General features: G+C 42.9%; 1 protein-coding gene across 2 annotated transcripts in view; it reads right to left on the bottom strand.

Annotated features, from left to right (window-relative positions):
• Positions 1-18,492, bottom strand: part of LOC125459043 (sodium/hydrogen exchanger 2-like) — a 140,953-nt gene that overhangs the window by 30,310 nt on the left and 92,151 nt on the right. For both annotated transcript variants that reach the window (XM_048544959.2, XM_048544960.2), the window contains exons 8-9: positions 15,007-15,171; positions 2,724-2,826 (exon numbers count right to left, since the gene is read on the bottom strand). In XM_048544959.2, coding sequence (XP_048400916.1) covers positions 2,724-2,826; positions 15,007-15,171 — 268 coding nt within the window. The remainder of the gene's footprint in view (positions 1-2,723; positions 2,827-15,006; positions 15,172-18,492) is intronic.

An 18,492-nucleotide genomic window follows, 5' to 3' on the forward strand; every position in this document is an offset into this window, starting at 1 on the left:
GTTGTAGCTTTTCATTTTGCACTCAACAGGACAAGCCTCCTGATATATCAATGTAAATGGAAAACATTAAAACATAATGCTGATTCATCGGCAAACAGACTCAGGCAAGTTGAAATATTGTCATGGAGAATGTAACAGTTTGGTGATGATTGACAGTTAACTGTCAGTGTTGATTGCATTTTAAACCAAGTTTGTTGGCACTGATTGATCAAGACATTACCCTTAGAAAAGAACTAGAGAATGGCTATCACTGATTTTATTGAATTCAAACAGGCACAATATGAGTGCATTAAGTTTTACTCGAACACATCGATGTACCTCGAGAAGCAAGTCCAAGGATCAGCAAAGGAAAAGTGAGTGCTATGAGCAAGAAACACTGAAGTACTTTCCTAAGTCCTTCCCTTTACTCACAACATCTTTTTTTATGTGTCTGGCTCTGTCAGTATGTAAATGTTTTATAAATTGATTAGTCTTAATTAGCAGAATAATATATCAATAGTTCATAACTGTTTATTTGTAGTTAAATGTTTCATACAACCCCTACAGTGTGGAAACAGACCCTTCAGCTCAACAAGTCCACAGAAACCCTCAGAGCATCCCACCCAGTTCCATCCTGCATAATCCAGCTAATCTACACATTCCTGAACGCTATGGGCAATTCAGCGTGGCCGATCCACCTAACCTGCACATCTTTTGACTAAGGGGGAAATTCGGAGCACTGGGAGGAAACCCATGCAGACATGGGTAGAATGTGCAAAACCTACACAAACAGGTTCCTGAGGGAGGAATCAAACCTAGATTGTTGATGCTGTCAGGCAGCTGAGCCACCCCTGGTTATTTCTGATAATTAGCAATTCTTGTTTAGTGTAGAAACCAGGTCTGTGCGTTATGTCAACCTGGCTCTGAAAGACAGGTAAATTGGGAGCATTTGCAGACTTTCTAAAGTTTTAACTTTTGTGTTGACCTGAGAATAGCAGGATTTGATTTCCAGTGCACTACCCCAGTGAGGCATAAAGCAAGGTTTTGAGGCAGTGGTGATGAAGGAATAGAGATATATTTCCAAATCAGCACGCTATGTAACTTGGAGGAGAATCTGCATATCATGATGTTCCTAAATGTCAGATGCCTTTGTGCTTTTTGCAGTTAAATTAACATTTACACTGCAACAGAAAGTGGATGTGTACCTACTTCAAAGCAATCTTTCTAATTTCCATTCCAATTTAGGTGTCGATTCACAGAATATAATATCAAAATTATTAGAGATGAATCAAATCATTCCAGTTTATATAAATTGGTCAGTTTGACATGTTTGCTGGATCCATGCTGAGTAGCTGTGAAATGCTATTTATCTCAGTGAAGAACCATCTAGGTAACTCAGACCTTTTGAATCGTTGTTAATCTTCTATAATTATTAGAGATGTAGCTGCTCTTCACCACACTGTATCTTCAAAGATGTTAAAATCATAGACTGATGTATAACTCTGTGCTGTCAGCAAAAGGCTGAGATCTGGCAGGGAGATGAGGTTGGATTATTAGCTCTATAACATCATTTTGATATATTTGAGGTGGGCAACTATTTTTCAAGGATCCATTTTAGCTGGAGACCTGTCAGCAGAAGCATATGTTGGCTTGATGCTCCAAGGTTTTATGTCACACCAGCTGAGCTTCAATGTAATAAACTATACATTCAAATTAAGAAACTGTTTTGAAGCATCCAAAGAGTTCTCCCTGAATCTACTAAACTTATACAGGCACAATAAGGTAGACTTTCTCATTTTTCTCTGAGATCTACATTTGAGATCGCAAATCAACAGCCCACTGTAGAAACTATTCAGATTTTATTGAAACTTTCATTTTGTTATTTGTTGTATTGGTCATCCAGAAGTCTGGATGAATACTCTGGAAATTGTGAATTCAAATTTCACTGGACCAGTTTAATAGAAATTATTTTCGGAAAATATATCTGGTAATTGAAGCTAATATGCGTGAAATAACCATGAAGCTGTAGAATTATCATAAAAATCCAGGGGGCTCACAAATATCCATATTTATGTGGTCTGGCTTAAGCCTGCTTCTTGTCCAAATCCAATCTAGTTGACCAACTTCTAAAATGACCTTGCTTGCCACTCAGTTATGTTTATTAGTTCCAGCAGAATACTGCAAGTACGTAGCCCATTGTCACTTTCTTAGGGTAACCATGGGTGGCCTTACTAGCAGCATGCAGGTTCTCAGGCTGAATAATGAAAAAAAACCAATGAAAATTGTGCAATTGAATGAGTGATCTACAATGTCTGGCCAACAGGATGTGCATTCTACAAGTACGTTTAATAATAGGCAAGGACCACTTAATGAACAGGTCAGTGGTGCTGAATTCAAATAGTATCTAATGTGGAAAGCTCTCATAAATTGTTAAATGCCTTCTATAGACATTAAAAAAAACAAACGTATGAACCACAGGAATATTTTGAAGCTGCTATTGACATTCTCGACTCAGCCTGTTCAAAACTTTTATTACACACCTCTGGAGCAGGTGGGGTTTGAACCTGGGTCAGCTTGTCTAGAGGTAGGCACACGAGCAGGGCACCACAAAGACTCAATCAGGTTGGTACCTGCAAATCACGCTCATATCATTCTGATGGGGCCAAAACCAAATGATCAAATCAGTGAAAGCTAGAGTCACGGTGTATTTAACATTACGTTACAAATTAAATAAGCTTTCATACCGTTTGCCTTATTCGATAAAGGTTTCTAATCAAGAGCTCCTGGATGTTATCGAGCTGTTCCGAGGGCACTGGACTTTTGGAAACTTCAGCGCTTTGTTGATCACTGTTTGAAGGAAGTTAAAAATGTGATTAATTACTGCAGGATGTAGTTGTTTCAAATGAACCAGGTCTTGATAATTGGTTTCCTTGGAGTTCTTCCATGAAAGTGGAACTTGTTAAATCTGTGCATTAGTCTGTACTTTGCATTCCTGTGTTTCTTCATTATAAACTGCTAGTTTCTGTGAAGCTAAGCTGAAATAACTTACTGTCATGATGGGAGAATAATACCTTTCTGGCCCAATTTGGAATGGGTTGCTAAGAGACTTTCAAAGCAAGACCAAAACACGGATTTTTATGACAACCCATGTATGAGGTCAAGGCGTCAGGGTGATGGCAGTGGGTTATGGTTTGCACATTCATGTTTTGTGAAGGTAGCTGCCCAAATAAATCATCGTCTTGTCTCCATTCAAGTTTGATTTTGCTGACTGAAGTGTTTGAAGCAGGACGTGCACAGATTAGACCTGACAGGAGAAAATCAGATCATTTTGGATTTATTTGCAATGCCAACGTACTCTTTTGGAGAGCTAAGATACGGACAATAATATGGCCTTAAGTCAACATTTGAGAATGTGAAGTGCCATTTTGGGATTGTTAAATGTAGGCATGAGCGTGCATGAAATGTGCATAAATTCAAGGGAACTGTGAAGTTCTTTGGAACTGTCCAAAGAGTCATTAAATACTTTAAAATAAAGTCGGTTTACAATGTTAGAACAATGCATTACTTGATGTTTCACTCTGTTGACATAAACCCAAGGGCTAACATTTATAAGTGCCACATGACTGATGTCACAATCTTCCATTTTCCCAACATGTGCCTGCCATTTCACAACGTGGTTGACAGCTCCAAGCAATTGTAGATTCTTTGAAGTACGACTGGAAATTCCAGTATTTGTCTTTATCGGGTTATTCGCTTGAAATAAGTATTCCTACAATGATTGTGTCGATGAAGGAAAGTGAATGTGATTGGTGAATGAGCAATTTTAAAAGTTTGCAATAGATGTTAATTTATTTAATTTCAGTGTGGGTTTTGAGGTATGCTCATGGTGGATACGAGATGAGTCGGCCTGGTAAGTATAAGGGCAAAGGGTAAGGGGTGTATGTGGTTATGAATTAGCATTTGGCTGACATAGAGACAATTAAGGGCTATTGGGTGTGCTGAGGAATGGAGGTTGGCATGGATGATATGCGAAATCATGTTGTGCAGGTAGGAGCATGAAGTGGGAAAGGGTTGGAATGAAAAGGGCATAGGAAATGAATGGCGGTTGAGGAGGTGTGGATTATGAGATGAATGGAAATGAATGCAGGTAGAGGAGGTATGAGTGATGAGATGAATGGTAATGAATGGAGGTTGAGGAAGTATGAGTGATGAGATGAATGGAAATGAATGGGCGTTGAGGGGGTATGAGTGATGAGATGAATGGGAATAATGGGGGTTGAGGAGGTATAAGTGATGAGATGAATGGAAATGACTGGGGGTTCAGGAGGTATGAGTGATGAGAATTCAGTACAGTGTATGTCACTGAGGCAGACCATTAACCCAGCCCACCACTATGCCACACAATCTTTGTGGTCATTCTCAGGTGGCTCTGCTCAACAACCAGGAAACCTAGCCACCCTAAAATGCAAGTCAACACTTCTTGGGTATTTTTGATCAGATTGGGTTTGTGCAGCATGGCATTTTCACAGTTCCACACTCTCAACTTGCAGGACAAATAGTTCACTCCCTAGATTCTGATCTGAGCATCTCCCCCATTTGACTTAACTGGGTGAGTTGTGTGACTAAGATAAGGACAACAATTATCTACATGGATCCCACCTTTTGTTCTGCTGTGTCCAAATTTAATCTGTGCTTTGGAGGAAGCAAGCCTACTAAAGGGAAATGGATCCTTGATTTAAAAAACCAATCAGGTCGAAGGATGTTATCAGAGCTTAGTCTGCAAATATCAAAGACCTGGGGGTCAGGTTGGGAGATGAGCAGTATCACTTCTCTGTCAGACAAAACTGTTAAATCCTCGGCCAGAAAACTCAACGTTTGCACCTTTTCTTTCTGTTTCTTTGAAGCTGTGGTCTAATACCTATGGTCAGATATTTTCTGAGGTATATACAACCCAATTAGCTACTAGACTTTGACGAAAATCTATGAACAAAATCTGCTGTGTGTCTTTGTCCAAGTGACCATTTTAACATGTGAGTCTGTAGAGCGCAGACTTATACTCCTTACATGTCTCCTTATTTGTAAAGGTATTTGCTGGATATTAACTCAGTGAGTGACTTTTCTTTCCTTCTACCAGGGCTTTGTGGTCAGTTGTATTGTCCCGTTGCTACACAGCTGACCTCTCCTAAGTTACCATGGGTTTCAATTCATTGTCATTATTGAAAAAAAATGCAAGGAATGTAACACTAACAGGTTTCCCAGCCCTTTTCCTGACCTTTCCAGAACATCTACGTTTTGCTCACAAAAAAGACCCTGAGCTACCTATTACCTGCCACTTTAACACACCACCCTGTTGTGTGATCAACATCACTGTCTCTGGCTTGCTGCAGTGTTCCAGTGAAACTCAGCACAAGCTGGAAGGCTAATACCTCATTTTCTGCTTGGGGACCCTGCAGCCCTCTGGACTCAATACTGAGTTCAATACTTCCAGGGCCTAAACTCTCCTACGTCCCAGCTCCCTACCCCACACATCACGCTTTCTTATCACATAGCCTGCCATTATACACTACTTATTGGTAGTCACTGACAGCCCCCATTAACATCTATTCATCCTCCCAGTCAGATCGTATTCAACTCCTCTGTCTATCCAACTGCACTTCTTTCTCTTTGGGCTCTATCCTGTCATTTACTTCCAACCCCACACCGTGACCCATCCCCCGCAATATATTTTCTGCAGTATAAAACAATTTTTTTCTCCACAGATGCTGCCAAACCTGCTGAGCTTTTCCAACAACATCTGTTTTTGTTCCTCATTTACAACATCTGCGGTTCTTTCAGTTTTCCTTTCCTTGTCCTTGGTTTGCTTCTGGTTTGGTTTTTGATCGGGCTGAATATACGATGACAAATTACAATAACCTCGTCTACCAACATGTGTATGTCTATGCTGAATCAATGACAGCTACAACATGCCTACACATACTCTGTGCCAGCTAAAGCTAACAGTCCGCTACATCTGCTGCTGTGTAATTTGTGAATGACGCGGCACGTACATATTACGAAGCAAGTTTGTTGTATTCCCACTGCAGCATCAACATGTGAAAATTCAAATTGTAATCACAGCCACTGATTCATACTAACATCTGTCACATTGCACTGACCAGAAGGGCTTGCATCTCAGAGACTGGATTTCTCAATTCTATCCCCGTTTTGTGACTGCTCTAAGTTGGTAGGCAGTTTGCGGGGTGGGTGGCATGGGGAGTGTGGGGTAGATTTGTGCTTCATGCCTTATGCTGGCAAATATACACCATTTGTTTCTAGTCCTATTTAAATCTCTTGACTCATTATCTCTCTCTGACGCTTTAACCACTCAAAGATTTTCGCATTTGCTCAATTCAAGCTTCATGCCCCGTCTCCACGTCCTTTACTCCATCATTGATAGCTGTGCCTTCAGGTGTCAACATCAGATCCTCCCTGCCGTCTCCTGTAAGCTGCTCTGTAAAACTAACTACCTGGCTAAGTATTTCAGTCATCTGTCCTATTGCCTCCTTCTCCAGTCACTGGCCATTTGTGCTTGATTATCATCCTACAAAGTATCTTGGGATGGTTCACTGCATTCAGAATGTTATATAGTAGCAAACTGCAGAAGAAACTGAGATTTAATGCACATGCACTCTTAGGTCTATGTAATTAAAGTCGTAAAAGCAAAGCAGTGGGTAGATTCAGCTCAATAAGCCCTCATTCTCAGCATGAAGGTATGCTTGAATGTCGGTCAGGGAATCAGAGTCATCCTAGACCTTCAAGAGCAACTCCGGGCTTAAGTCCCATGTCATAGTTACATGGGGATGACTGGAATTTAGCAACAGGCTGGCTAAAGGGATACGCGATCAATCAACCAAATTGTTGCCACTGACATTTTTCTTGATAACTTTATCAGCAGCACACTTTTACCAGTGTAAATAGAAACATTAATCTATTTATTTTAAAATCATTGCTGTCAATATATTGGAGTGGAACATTTGCAACAGGCACTCATAAGATAAATCTATTGATAACCACTCCCGCTCTATACGGTGCTGCGCTGTATTTGGGTTCCGTCATAAGATGTGCCAAGTTATGGCAATACTTTGGAAGATCAAAACTACCTCAATTATTGTAATTGGAGTGAGGGAATATAGGATTACTGATACTTTATTATAAAAGACTGATGTGTAAGGTTAGCAATCTGGGTGAACACGGTCCTGGATTTTCACCATGTGATTTCTGGCTTGCAATTGCTATCGCCAATCAAATAGTCAATTTCTTGTAACACAAGATTTAAATATATGTACAATCCAAAGATCAAGGCATTAGGGACTTTTTACTCCACTGGCATTGAAGCAATACAAACAGGTAGGGAAATTAAAGATAAAGAAGAACATTGTCCTTTTAATTCACTGATGGGATGAGGGCATCACTAGCTAGACCAGCATTTATTGCCCATTCCATAGGGCAGTTAAGGGTCAACCACATTGTTGTGTGTTTGAAGTCACACACAGGCCAGACCAGGTAAGGATGGCAGTTTCCATCCCTAAAGGACATTAGTGAATCAGATGGGCTTTTCCCAACAATTGACAATTGATTCATGGTCATCAGTAGACTCCTAATTACGGATTTTTATTGAATTTAAATCCCACCATCTGCCGTGGCAAGATTCAAGCCTGAACTCCCAGAACATTACTTGGTCTCTGGATTAACAGTCCAGTGATAACACCACTAGGCTATTGCCTCCCCTATGTGTGACGTACATGGAAGGGCCACCTAAGTTAATTGGGGCTGAGAAATTCATTTTAATATCTGCATCCCCTTCCCATCAGCCTCCCTCAACCAAAGACATTCATTCATTTCCATTGAGCATCTATTTGAACGCTGTAGGATTGAGCAAAAATCCCCATCATCTTAAATACTCAACAAGACCCTGGGCTTTCCTAACGTCTAAAACACTGGACAAAATCCTGAACTCAGGCGACAAATACACAGAGGCAGAATGATTTCAGTCTAGGACTATTGTTCAGCCTGGAATTCCAATTCATACCTCCACACTCGGAGAATAATCAACCAAACCTAACATTCTAGGCTGAAACTAACTTTTACACCTCAGGGTATCCAGCACAGACAGTACGGGTGCCACAACAGATACCAGACATTCAACTTCAATCAAAATCCATTCACACATATTCTAACCATCGGGAAACCAGCTGACTTCAGAAAGAAGCACCAGAAACACAGTGCGCAACACAGATTTAAAAGGAGATAACGAGGCACACAGTCTCTATAAATCCTATCCCCGATCTCACCTGAGAGACAGCGTTTTTTCTTAACAACAAGTTTCTGCACAAACAACTCCCCCACAGGCTTCTAGCCTCAACAAGCAGCTTTGGAATGAAGAACCACTCCCGAGAAGGGGGAAGCCAACCAAGCACTATCCAAACAAGAGCTTCCAGATACAGGCCTATTCCAAACCAAGGGAACCCAGAGCAAGAACCTCAGCAACTTTAAAATAGTGTTTTCCTTAGTGGTGAGCTGAACCTCCCGAGATCCCAAATTTTGCGACCAAGCTGGCAGGGAGGGGAAGGTGGGCAGTGACAGTACATGGGACCACAAGGGTAGGAACCCTGATTAAAGATTCTATCATTAAAACTATTGTTTTACGTTCTAATAGTGTTTGATCTGTGTTTAATTTAACAATGTATTTAATTACTGCCTTCTGTATAATTGTACTCTCTTAATTTCGCTGTTTATAGTGCTTTTGCCTTCATTTTGTGTATTATACTTTTTATATTTAAATAAATAGACATTCTTTTGCCATGAAACACCTGTCTACTGCCTTCTTCCTTTCACATTCCCGAAATACGCCCAGTGTCTAGAAGCAGGGATCTGGGGGCGAGTTGAACCACCCAAAATCAGTAAATTACTGACTGCAAACCAGAACCCCTAACAAATAGCGACTGCAACAGGACACTGGCAGATGGAATGTGATGTGGTAAAGAGTGCTTCAGAAGCAAGGTCTCTGATGGAGGACAGGATCTCCTCCTCTGCGTTTAAAAAGGTAAATATTTCAAAGACATGGGTACTTGATCTCTTGTGAGCTGAGCGTCCAGGGGAGGTAGCAGCCCAGTGGACTGATATCAAAAAGCATGAGCGCTCCATAGAGAAAGCAATCTAGCTCATCTGCCTTCAGCAACAGTTCCAGGTATGGGACAAGGAAGTCGAGGAATTGAAGGCAGAGTCAAGTGAGTCCGAAGCAGGCTCAAGCATGAGGACCAAGGTCGGAGAATTATAGTATGCAGATCTACAGTGAAAGAAGCAAGCGTGGTGGCAAGCAGAGGAAAGGTTCAGAAACAGGCTAGATTACCTGTGGTAAAAATCGAGAGAACTGCAGATGCCATAAATCGGGAACAGAAACAGAAGTTGCTGGAAAAGCTCAGCAGGTCTGGCAGCACTTGTGAAGAAAAAGCCAGAGTTAACGTTTCGAGTCCGGTGACCCTTCCTCAGAACAGTGTTGGCCCGGTTCGGCAGCAGCTGGAGGCTCAACCAATACCTGTGGCACCCAGAGCAGGCCCAGTCCAGAAGCAGGTAGATGGGGGCACAGGGCTAGTACAGGAAGGGTTTGGGTCAGGGCCCAAGTGTCCAGTGAGAAAGCGGAAGTGTGTCGCACCCTGGATTGGTCAGGAGCAAGGGGATTTAGAGAGTCTCCACCCGGAACCAGCAGCTCAGGGCTATGGTGGCACACCTGGACAAACTCGCGTACAAAGGAGACACGCCTGCCCACTTCATGGGAATGGAACAGGCGGGAGAGATGAATGGCTGCGAAGATGCTGAGACGGCCAAATTTCTGCTATTCTCCATAGACCGCAGGCTGCGCAAGGCCCTCTGAGCCGAGGGGGCAGAATACATTCATCACCATTAGGAAGAGATCCTGGAAGTGATGGGCTTCAGTGATGGAAGCCCCTTCTCCAGAGTGGAGAATACTCTACAGGCCGCAGGTGAAAGGACAGGCCATGGCCTGTTTACGTGAGTGCCTGTAGAGGACACCTTGACCGGGAGAACCTTTGACGCGGAATAGCAAGGTCCACTGGCTTTGCATCCTGGTGGCCAACAGCTTACCGAGGTTGTAGGCCAAGGCTGAGCTTTGGTTCAACCCCAAAGACCCCCCCCCCACACCCCAACCACCGAGAAGACATTGGTGAGGCAGCTATACCTAGTGTTCAGGAGCGGCCAGGGGAAGAATGCCCACCTAACAGTAGAGTGCTCAAGCTGAAGCCCACCCAAGGTAGGAAGGTGTGGCACAAAGGTAAAGGCAGCCCTTATAATAAGAACCACGACTGCTCTGGGTGCAGGGGGAACAGGGACTGGTGGAAGGATTTCCATAATTCACAGAAGAAGGGCAAGGGGAGGGATCCTCCCGTGGATGTCTGGGAAGCGGGTGTGGTAGCGCAGGGCTCCCCTAATTCCTTTGAGGGGGTTTTCGAGGTGTTCCGGGGAGGGGGGAGGGGGCGAACTCATAGGATCAGGGACAGCAGCCAAGGTGGCAAATGCAAGAGGCTCAGCCGTCCCCATGCAATCTTGGCCCCAACTGAGGACTCGAATCAAAGAAGGCTCAGGCAGCCTGGCAGGAACTGAGACTCCTGGGGCTGACATCTGCAACCGCCAGGCTGACACACTGGCCAAGAAGGGCGCCTGAGCAGGGATATTCTGGGACCCGTACGAGTCTGGCCCAATAGGCACACTAGGGGCAGTGATGGGACAACAGTAGCAGCCAGGGATTGGGGCTGGGTGGGGGAGGTGGCTGTACGAGTAGCACGGGCCCCATGCCCGAGGATGATGGTCTGAGAACAAGATCCTGCCCTTAACTATCCCCTCGGAATGCTGGCTTGAGGAATGAAGGGTGAGGGCCTGCACAAAATAATGGGGCAGGCGGGTGCTGTAGGCACTGATAAAGGGGGCAGGCAACCAGACAGCGGCACTGGACTGGGGAGAGTCCCCAGGGGAAGTGTGGGGGTTGGGGGGTTGTGCAGAGGCCTGGCAGCACTACAGACAGTGAAGATGCCCCGAGGTGGGCATGGTCCCACAGGCCTCTTGGGGAGACGATAGCCCTCATGGTATTATCACTGGTCTGTTAATCCGGAGACCTAGGTAATGTTTTGGGGACCCAGGTTCGAATCCTGCCACAGCAGACGGTGCAATTCAAATTTGATAAATATCTGTAAGTAAGAAACAAATGATGACCGTGAATCCACTGCTGATTGTCTGAAAAAAACCCATCTGGTTCACTAATGTCCTTTAGGGAACGAAGCTGCCATCCTTATCTCGTCTGGCCTACATGTGAATCCAGATCCACAGCAATGTGGCTGACGCTTAACTGCCCTCTGGTCAATTAGGGATGGGCAATGAATGCTGCCTGGTCAGCAATGCCCTCATCCCATGAATGAATAAAGAGATAAAAAGGCTGCAGATGCCAGGGTCAGCCAAGACAGCCCCAGGCTAGGCCCAGCCTGCTTGTTGTCTTAGGCTCCGGAGGGTCCCTCTTAAGTAAAGAGGGAGCAGTGCAGCGGACCCTCAAAGCTGAGGGCACTCTGGGGCACCTGCTGCCCAAAAGTCACAGCAAGAGTAAGCCAAGTAGATTTTAGCCTGGCACCCGGAGACAGGTGGCACTGTGCATAGCTGTTGACTAAATCTGAAGGTCAGGCTAGAGGTGTACATATTCCCATGACTGACGTGCAAATTTAGTAATATGGAACTGTGCTTGAGTACACCTGAAGGGAGAGGCTGTGTTTGCATTCTGTCTCGACAGGGAGGACGAGGTTTTTGCTGTTGGATGCTCAAATGGGAGAGGAAACAGGTAAACCTCAGTGGTAAGATGGGTCAATAAATCGTGGCCTCCATTATACTGAAGTTCATTTACCTAAATAGTGCCTTTACCCGGGAAAACAATGTAAATCACCAAACTGTGTAAAATGTGCTTAAGGTTTCAATCTGGTGTTGTGTATGTGCACTATGTAGGGTGTACGTGTATGTTTTGATTTCCTCTAATCCTGCCTTGCGCTTTCCTTTCAGTCAACAATACATTGCCTCTCAAAGGTGCAAATGTGTGCGTTGGGCTTTAAGTAACTTGGTGAGTTGGCTTTTGGGTCTTGACAATTTTTGCTCACGCATAGTGATACTCTAGGGTGTAGAATACCAAAGGGAGGAGACATAGGACTGAGGAAAAAGTTTCACCAACCAAAATAGCAAACAAGACCCTAGTGCTGGAGGGAGCCAGTACCAGTCAGTGGCCAAGTGGAGCTGAGTCAAAACACAGCCCCATGATTATATTCAATGGCTGTGCAGCCTTGAAGAGCCATGTAGTTCTAATGTTCTTACGAGTGTAGGGCTACTGGCTGAATGTGAGTTGTTGCAAGATAACATATGGGCAGCAGAGCTTAAGATAAATCCAAATATGTGCTGGGTCCAACCTGACAGTCTTCACAGGACAGAATTGAAAGAGTTCTGTCAAAAGGTGGCAAGGCATCACATGAGGTGAGCAAGAGCTGGGATCAGATGTTGTAATGGTGGGGCGGCGAGGGGGGAAGATGAGTTTGGTCATGGAGCAGGCATGAAGTCAGAAGCTCATCTCACGGTCATACAAAATTACTTGAAGGGAAACAAATTCAAACTCTATTTTCGATACATCCCAATGGAATTCTCATGGCAGTGGCCTGAATCTTTGTGACTGTATGAGAATCTCTATTGCTATAGATTTAAATGTCCTCTTCATTTACAACCTTAGAGGGAAGCTATGACAACCCTGATTTCAGCAGGGGCATGACAAGGCAAAAGCAGACAACAAAACATCCACTCCCCATCTCCCACCATCCTCAAGACAACTTGAACTCCAAGGCCTCACTTAAGCCTTCTGAGGGTCAGTCAGCTAAGAATGATGAGGAGGCTGGGGCCTGGGTGGGACGGGATTTCAGGATGCTGGCAGCTTTCACCTTGAGCCTGACAGAAAGGTCTCTAGCGTAAAGTAAGTGTACAGGGTACAGGAAAGCAGACACATGGATGCATTGTGGGACAATGGTGACTTGTGCCAGGGATGTAAGGGAAACTCTGAGTGTAGTAGGGCCAGAAGAAAATATTGAACAGATCTATGAACTCCTGAGAGAATATCCAGCCAAAGTATTACACCGCAGCAAAAAGCACTTTTTTGTGAAGGGAGTTTCACTACACACTGATTCCAAAATTCTATAAGGTGGATTCATCCTATTCTGAAGTCAAGCTTGCATGGCCCTCATTCATCAGCACTTATCTGGGTCTCTGCTTGTCACAGCTCTGCCTGTTAGCATTCAGAATCACAAATTTCTTCATTACTTCTTTGAACCTGATTTCAATTAATAAGGGGCCAACCCCACCCCTCACTGAACATACTTTGGTGCCAATGTGTCAGGAGCTATGCTGAAGCAGCCACTTTCGATTTAAAATCTCTATGCAACCCTTTCTTTCGCTGGGCGTGCAGGGTTAATATCAATCTTTATTTGCCACTGTGAAATAAAGGATTGTAGATCAAAGCAGATTTATGACATCAAGGAGCAGTTAATTCCAATGTGCTTTTCTCATAGAGACAGAAGGGATTAATAACACTGTCAGAATGCGGTAAATAAAATGGCAAAAAAATGCTCCTGGTATCAAGCTATAGGTTTCGATGTGCTCTAATCCTGAATCAGACTGCAAAACACACTATCCATTTTCTTAATGAGAAATGTTTGTTGTAAACAGACAAGAGAATGTGCAGCATTTGGAGAGGCTCTTCATCTATACCAGTCACTAAGATCTCAGTATTACACTGTGTTTAACATTGGTATGAGATAGCTTCTGCTTCACCATGTTAACCCTGTAGAAATATGGTGATAAGTTGTGACACGATTATCAAATGTAATAGACGCTTCTGGGGAGTCTTATTCTGCATCATGTGAGTTAAGGCCTGACTTCAGGATAAGCTGAATCAATGTTACAGAACTTTGGAATTAGTGTTTAGCGAAAATCCGTTTTCAAAAAAGCTCACCATTATAGTGTAAATCAACACTTTGGCTAGATCGTTCTCTCAGAAGCTCATGGAACTGTTCTAAATTTTCTTTGTCAACTCGGTGTTTCATTTGTAAAGAGCCTGTGCTGGGTAGAAAGCAACTTAAGGACAGAGTCAAATTTATTGCAACTGCAGGTTCATTGCAGTTATTCCAGAGTGAAGTTTGGATCTTCATTTCTACAACTTTATGTGAAAAAGGTTTTGTAGCAAACAATAAAGACATAAGTAGATATCAAGTTATCTAATGTGAAAGCATATGACAGATGATAATAATTGGCAGGTTTGTTTTCTGAACAAGATGGATACTTTATATCTAAGGCTATCCTTTTATTGGTCTTTCTTTCTCGAAATTTACTTTGTAAAATAGAAACATATATGCTGATTGAGTAGTTCCATTACAGACAGAAATTAGAGCCCTCAAGTAGTGTTAAAGGGATGGATAAGAATAGACTTGGTTCCGTTTTAGAAGCTAGACACCACAATTCCGTTCTAGACTATCTTAGGGTTTCCAAAGAATGACAAGTATGATTCACGTATAAATACAAGACATTGCACAATTCTTGGTATAAGAGCTTCCAACACTAAGGCAGTCATCATGACAGACTTACTCCAGAAGAATCAAGTCACCACTGTCTTATCAGATCATAGGGCTGCTTTATCATTTGAGAAAGACAATTGATGCTGATCTAACCTGAGGGTCACATATCTCAGGAGAGGGAAGAGCTTGAGGAGCACAGTCCTTCGTGCTAACCTCACCAGTGGCGGGAATTGAATTGGGAACTGTTGACATCACACTGTTTTGCACATTAACCATCCAGCTAAACTGATCCCCTCCAGCAGAACAGCTGCGACTAGAAGAATGCAGAACTATGCAAAGGACATTGTAAAGATGCATTGAATAACAATCAGTTTGCAACAAAATGTTTACTCACTGTAGAGAGGCGAGAGATGGTGCTCCAACCAGCTGGCCGGCCTCTGCCAGTTCAATGGCGTGCTTCTTCTCCAGTTTCTGGTATAAAACAACAATGCTGGATTTGGACAAATGTTGCTCTCTGATGAAAACCTTGTTGAGATATTTATTGTTGAAGTTCTCAAACCTGTAAGAAATTCATAGAAGGATTTACTAGGATTTCTCAAAAAAAATTCCACTGCAGCTCTGCTTTGGATGACTACAGTTTAACCAATTGAAACATTCTCCCCAATCTTTCAGGATTACTGCATTCAGTTACATTTCCAAGCTTGCTCCCACTGATTGTCATGAATAGTGGAAATCTAATTTGAGCAGAAAAGGAAAGGAGAGAGAAAAATGGGCTTGTTAAGAATCATGATAAAGCTGCTAACAAGAATATATTTCTAGCTGGACGAAATTTGATGAAATAATAAAGATCTGAAGTAATTCAAAAATCTGAAGTAAAGGATCTGGAGGGCAGTTGAGATTTTTTTTGTGAATGTGTTGTCGCTTGCTGGTGGAAAGGGTTTCAATATTACAGTAGATTTTAACATCAACTGGAAAAGGAAACATCTGCAGAGCTACGAGAATAGAACAGTGTGAGTGAACTGAATTGGATAATTCCTAAAAAGGGTCAGGATGGGTATAGCAGGCTGAATGGTCACCTTCTATGCTGCATGATTCCATGGTTCTAGATTGAAATCAATGAAGCTGAAACAATCTGAAACTACAACAGGAACTGTAGTTCTGTAGCAGTCAGTTAAAGCTGAAGTCCACCTCACTGCAATATGTTGGTGTGGGCACAACGGCCAAGTAGTTTCCTTTGTTTAGTGTTCTGTGAGACAGTGCAGCTGATGGTGATGGGGAGAACAGGAAGCAATATGTGTGACGTCCCATGTCATGTTACATTTTAGAAGGGAGCATTGAGTGTACTGCAGACTGTTGGCAAGCAAAATTCATTGTGGGATACCAGGCATACTGAATATGACAGTCAATGGGCAAACACTTGCACTAGTGGATTTTTTTTTGCATTGTCCTACGAAAGAGGATTTGATGAAATAATCAGTCACCGAAACATAGTTGTAAGCATCACCACGGGGCGTATCAGTCACAGTCTTGTATCATAGCTCAGAAGGGATTCCTGAGAGCGTGTTGCAGGTTGGTCTCTGATAGTGCGTAGATAATTGTATTGACTCCCAAGGAATGTAGGAACATCTCTTTGAGTGTCTCACATTGAAGTTCACGTGCAGTAGCTTCTAGATTGGTTCTCCCAGAAATGGCAATGAGGAAAATTAAAGGCATGGTCAGAGTGTATATCACCAGCCATAACCTCACTCATTGACAGCTTTGCATACCTTGCAACAATCACCGGCAACATTTGATGCCAAAATCAGCATCAGGATTGCCATGGCAGCAGCTGTCATTTTGAAGTTAAGAAACTGAGTGTGAATCAACAGCAAATCATTTGAAAACACAAAGCTTATGATCTCAGCACCTGTCTTTATAATGGTGAAGCACGGTCAACTTGCGCAAGTCAACGCTTCGGAAATCTGAAGCATAAGAGGGACTTGGGAGTCCTAGTTCAGGATTTTCTTAAAGTTAACATGCAGGTTCATTGGCAATTAGAAAAGTAAATGCAATGTTAGCATTCATTTCAAGAGGGCTGGAATACAAGAGCAGAGATGTACTGTTGATGCTGTATAAAGCTCTGGTGAGATCCCATTTGGAATCTTGTGAGCAGTTCTGAACCCTGTATTTAAGGGAGGACATGTTGGCATTGGATGAAGTGCTTGTCATGTGAGTTGCAGTTGAGAACTCTGGGTTTATACTTGATAGAGTTTAGAAGGATGAGGGGAATCTCACTGAAACTTGCAGAACACTGTCAGGCCTGGATAGAATGGACGTGGAGAAGCTGTTTCCACTGGTAGGAGAGTTTAGGACCTGAGGAACCAGCCCCAGAGGGAAGGGATGGCCTGTGAGAACTGAGATGAGGAGGAATTTCTTCAGTCAGAGGGCAGTGAATCTGTGGAACTCATGGCTGCAGAAGACTGTGGAGACCAAGTCATTGAATGTATTTAAGATGGATATAAATAGTTCCAAAATTAGTAAGTAGATTAAGGGTTATGGGGAGAAGGCAGGAAAACAGGAGAACAGGGTTAAGAAACATATCAGCCATGATCGAATGGTGAGCAGACTGAATGGGCCAAATAGCTTAATTCTGTTCCTACATCTTATGGTCTTATCATGTGAGAACAGCAGAGGAACAGTAGCTGAACAGCTTTGACCTCTGTTGTCCCACAGAAATATTGGACATCTTCTGGGAAGATGGAGTACTGAATATAGAAGGCTACTTGCACACAGGGATTCCCAGTCTGGTTGCCATCTTAAATTGGCTATAACTGTAATGGCTGGACCACGTTCACCAACTGGGTAACTGCCACATCTGAAAAGATGTGTTCTATAATGAGGCCAATGGGGTGCCCTTGTCCTCAATACAATGATGTCCAAAGGTGAGATCTCAACTTGGCATGAAGTGGGCATGGTGCATCGAACAGCCTCATTGCTCAGTGGAATACCTGGAGTCAAAGAACCATTATAGTTGTGGGACAAGCAGAGGCCAGAGGAAACTATCAAATGGCAGAAAGGGCAGTTTGCGGGAAGGTTAAAATTTAGTCAACCTTGAGCAATGCTGCTCAGATTTGTCGGCTGCAAAAGGACCTGTCATTCCTATGTTGGCCTCTATAGCCAGAACAGATGGTATTCAAATCAGAAGTGACACATACCTCAGGCTCTGCCTGTGTCCCTGGATGCATAGGTGCCATCATTATTTCATTTGTACAGCATCTTTGCTTGTTGTATACTTAGAATCTTGTTCAACAGGAAAAAGAAAATCTACATATTTCTCCAGAAAGAAAGCATTTTGTACATTCGGTTTCCTGACTTTAATTCCTCATGAGTGTATATTTTCATTCTCTGGCATGCCTTGGTATTTGCACTGCTGATGAGATTAGTGTTTGATCGCTGCAGAACAACACTTCGCAATCTGCAATGCTAATTGTCATTCCAGAACACACATCAAGTGGCACGTTAGGTTTGACCAGGAACCATGAACTCATAAGATAGACAGATTATCTTGTGAGAGACAGTAACTTTGATGTTCTTTCCCTATATTAGTGACCATTGCAACTCATTCACACAAAATCTTTGTAAGTTACATAACCAGTAAACTCACACAAGGATTGCTCTAACAGCATGTTATTTTCCAACTTCTTTTTTAATTCATTCACAGTATGTGGGTATATTACCCGTTCCTAAGAGTCAGCCAAATCGATATGTGTTTGGAGTTTTAAAAAAATGGCAGTTTCTTCCCATAAAGGATCATATGGGACCATTCGCCAACTAGACGGGCTTTTCAGACATTTGACAACAGTTTGATGGTCAACACTAAACTTTTAATTCTATTATTTTA

The sequence above is a fragment of the Stegostoma tigrinum genome, chromosome 15 (assembly GCF_030684315.1).
Source record: "Stegostoma tigrinum isolate sSteTig4 chromosome 15, sSteTig4.hap1, whole genome shotgun sequence".
NCBI lineage: Eukaryota > Metazoa > Chordata > Chondrichthyes > Orectolobiformes > Stegostomatidae > Stegostoma > Stegostoma tigrinum.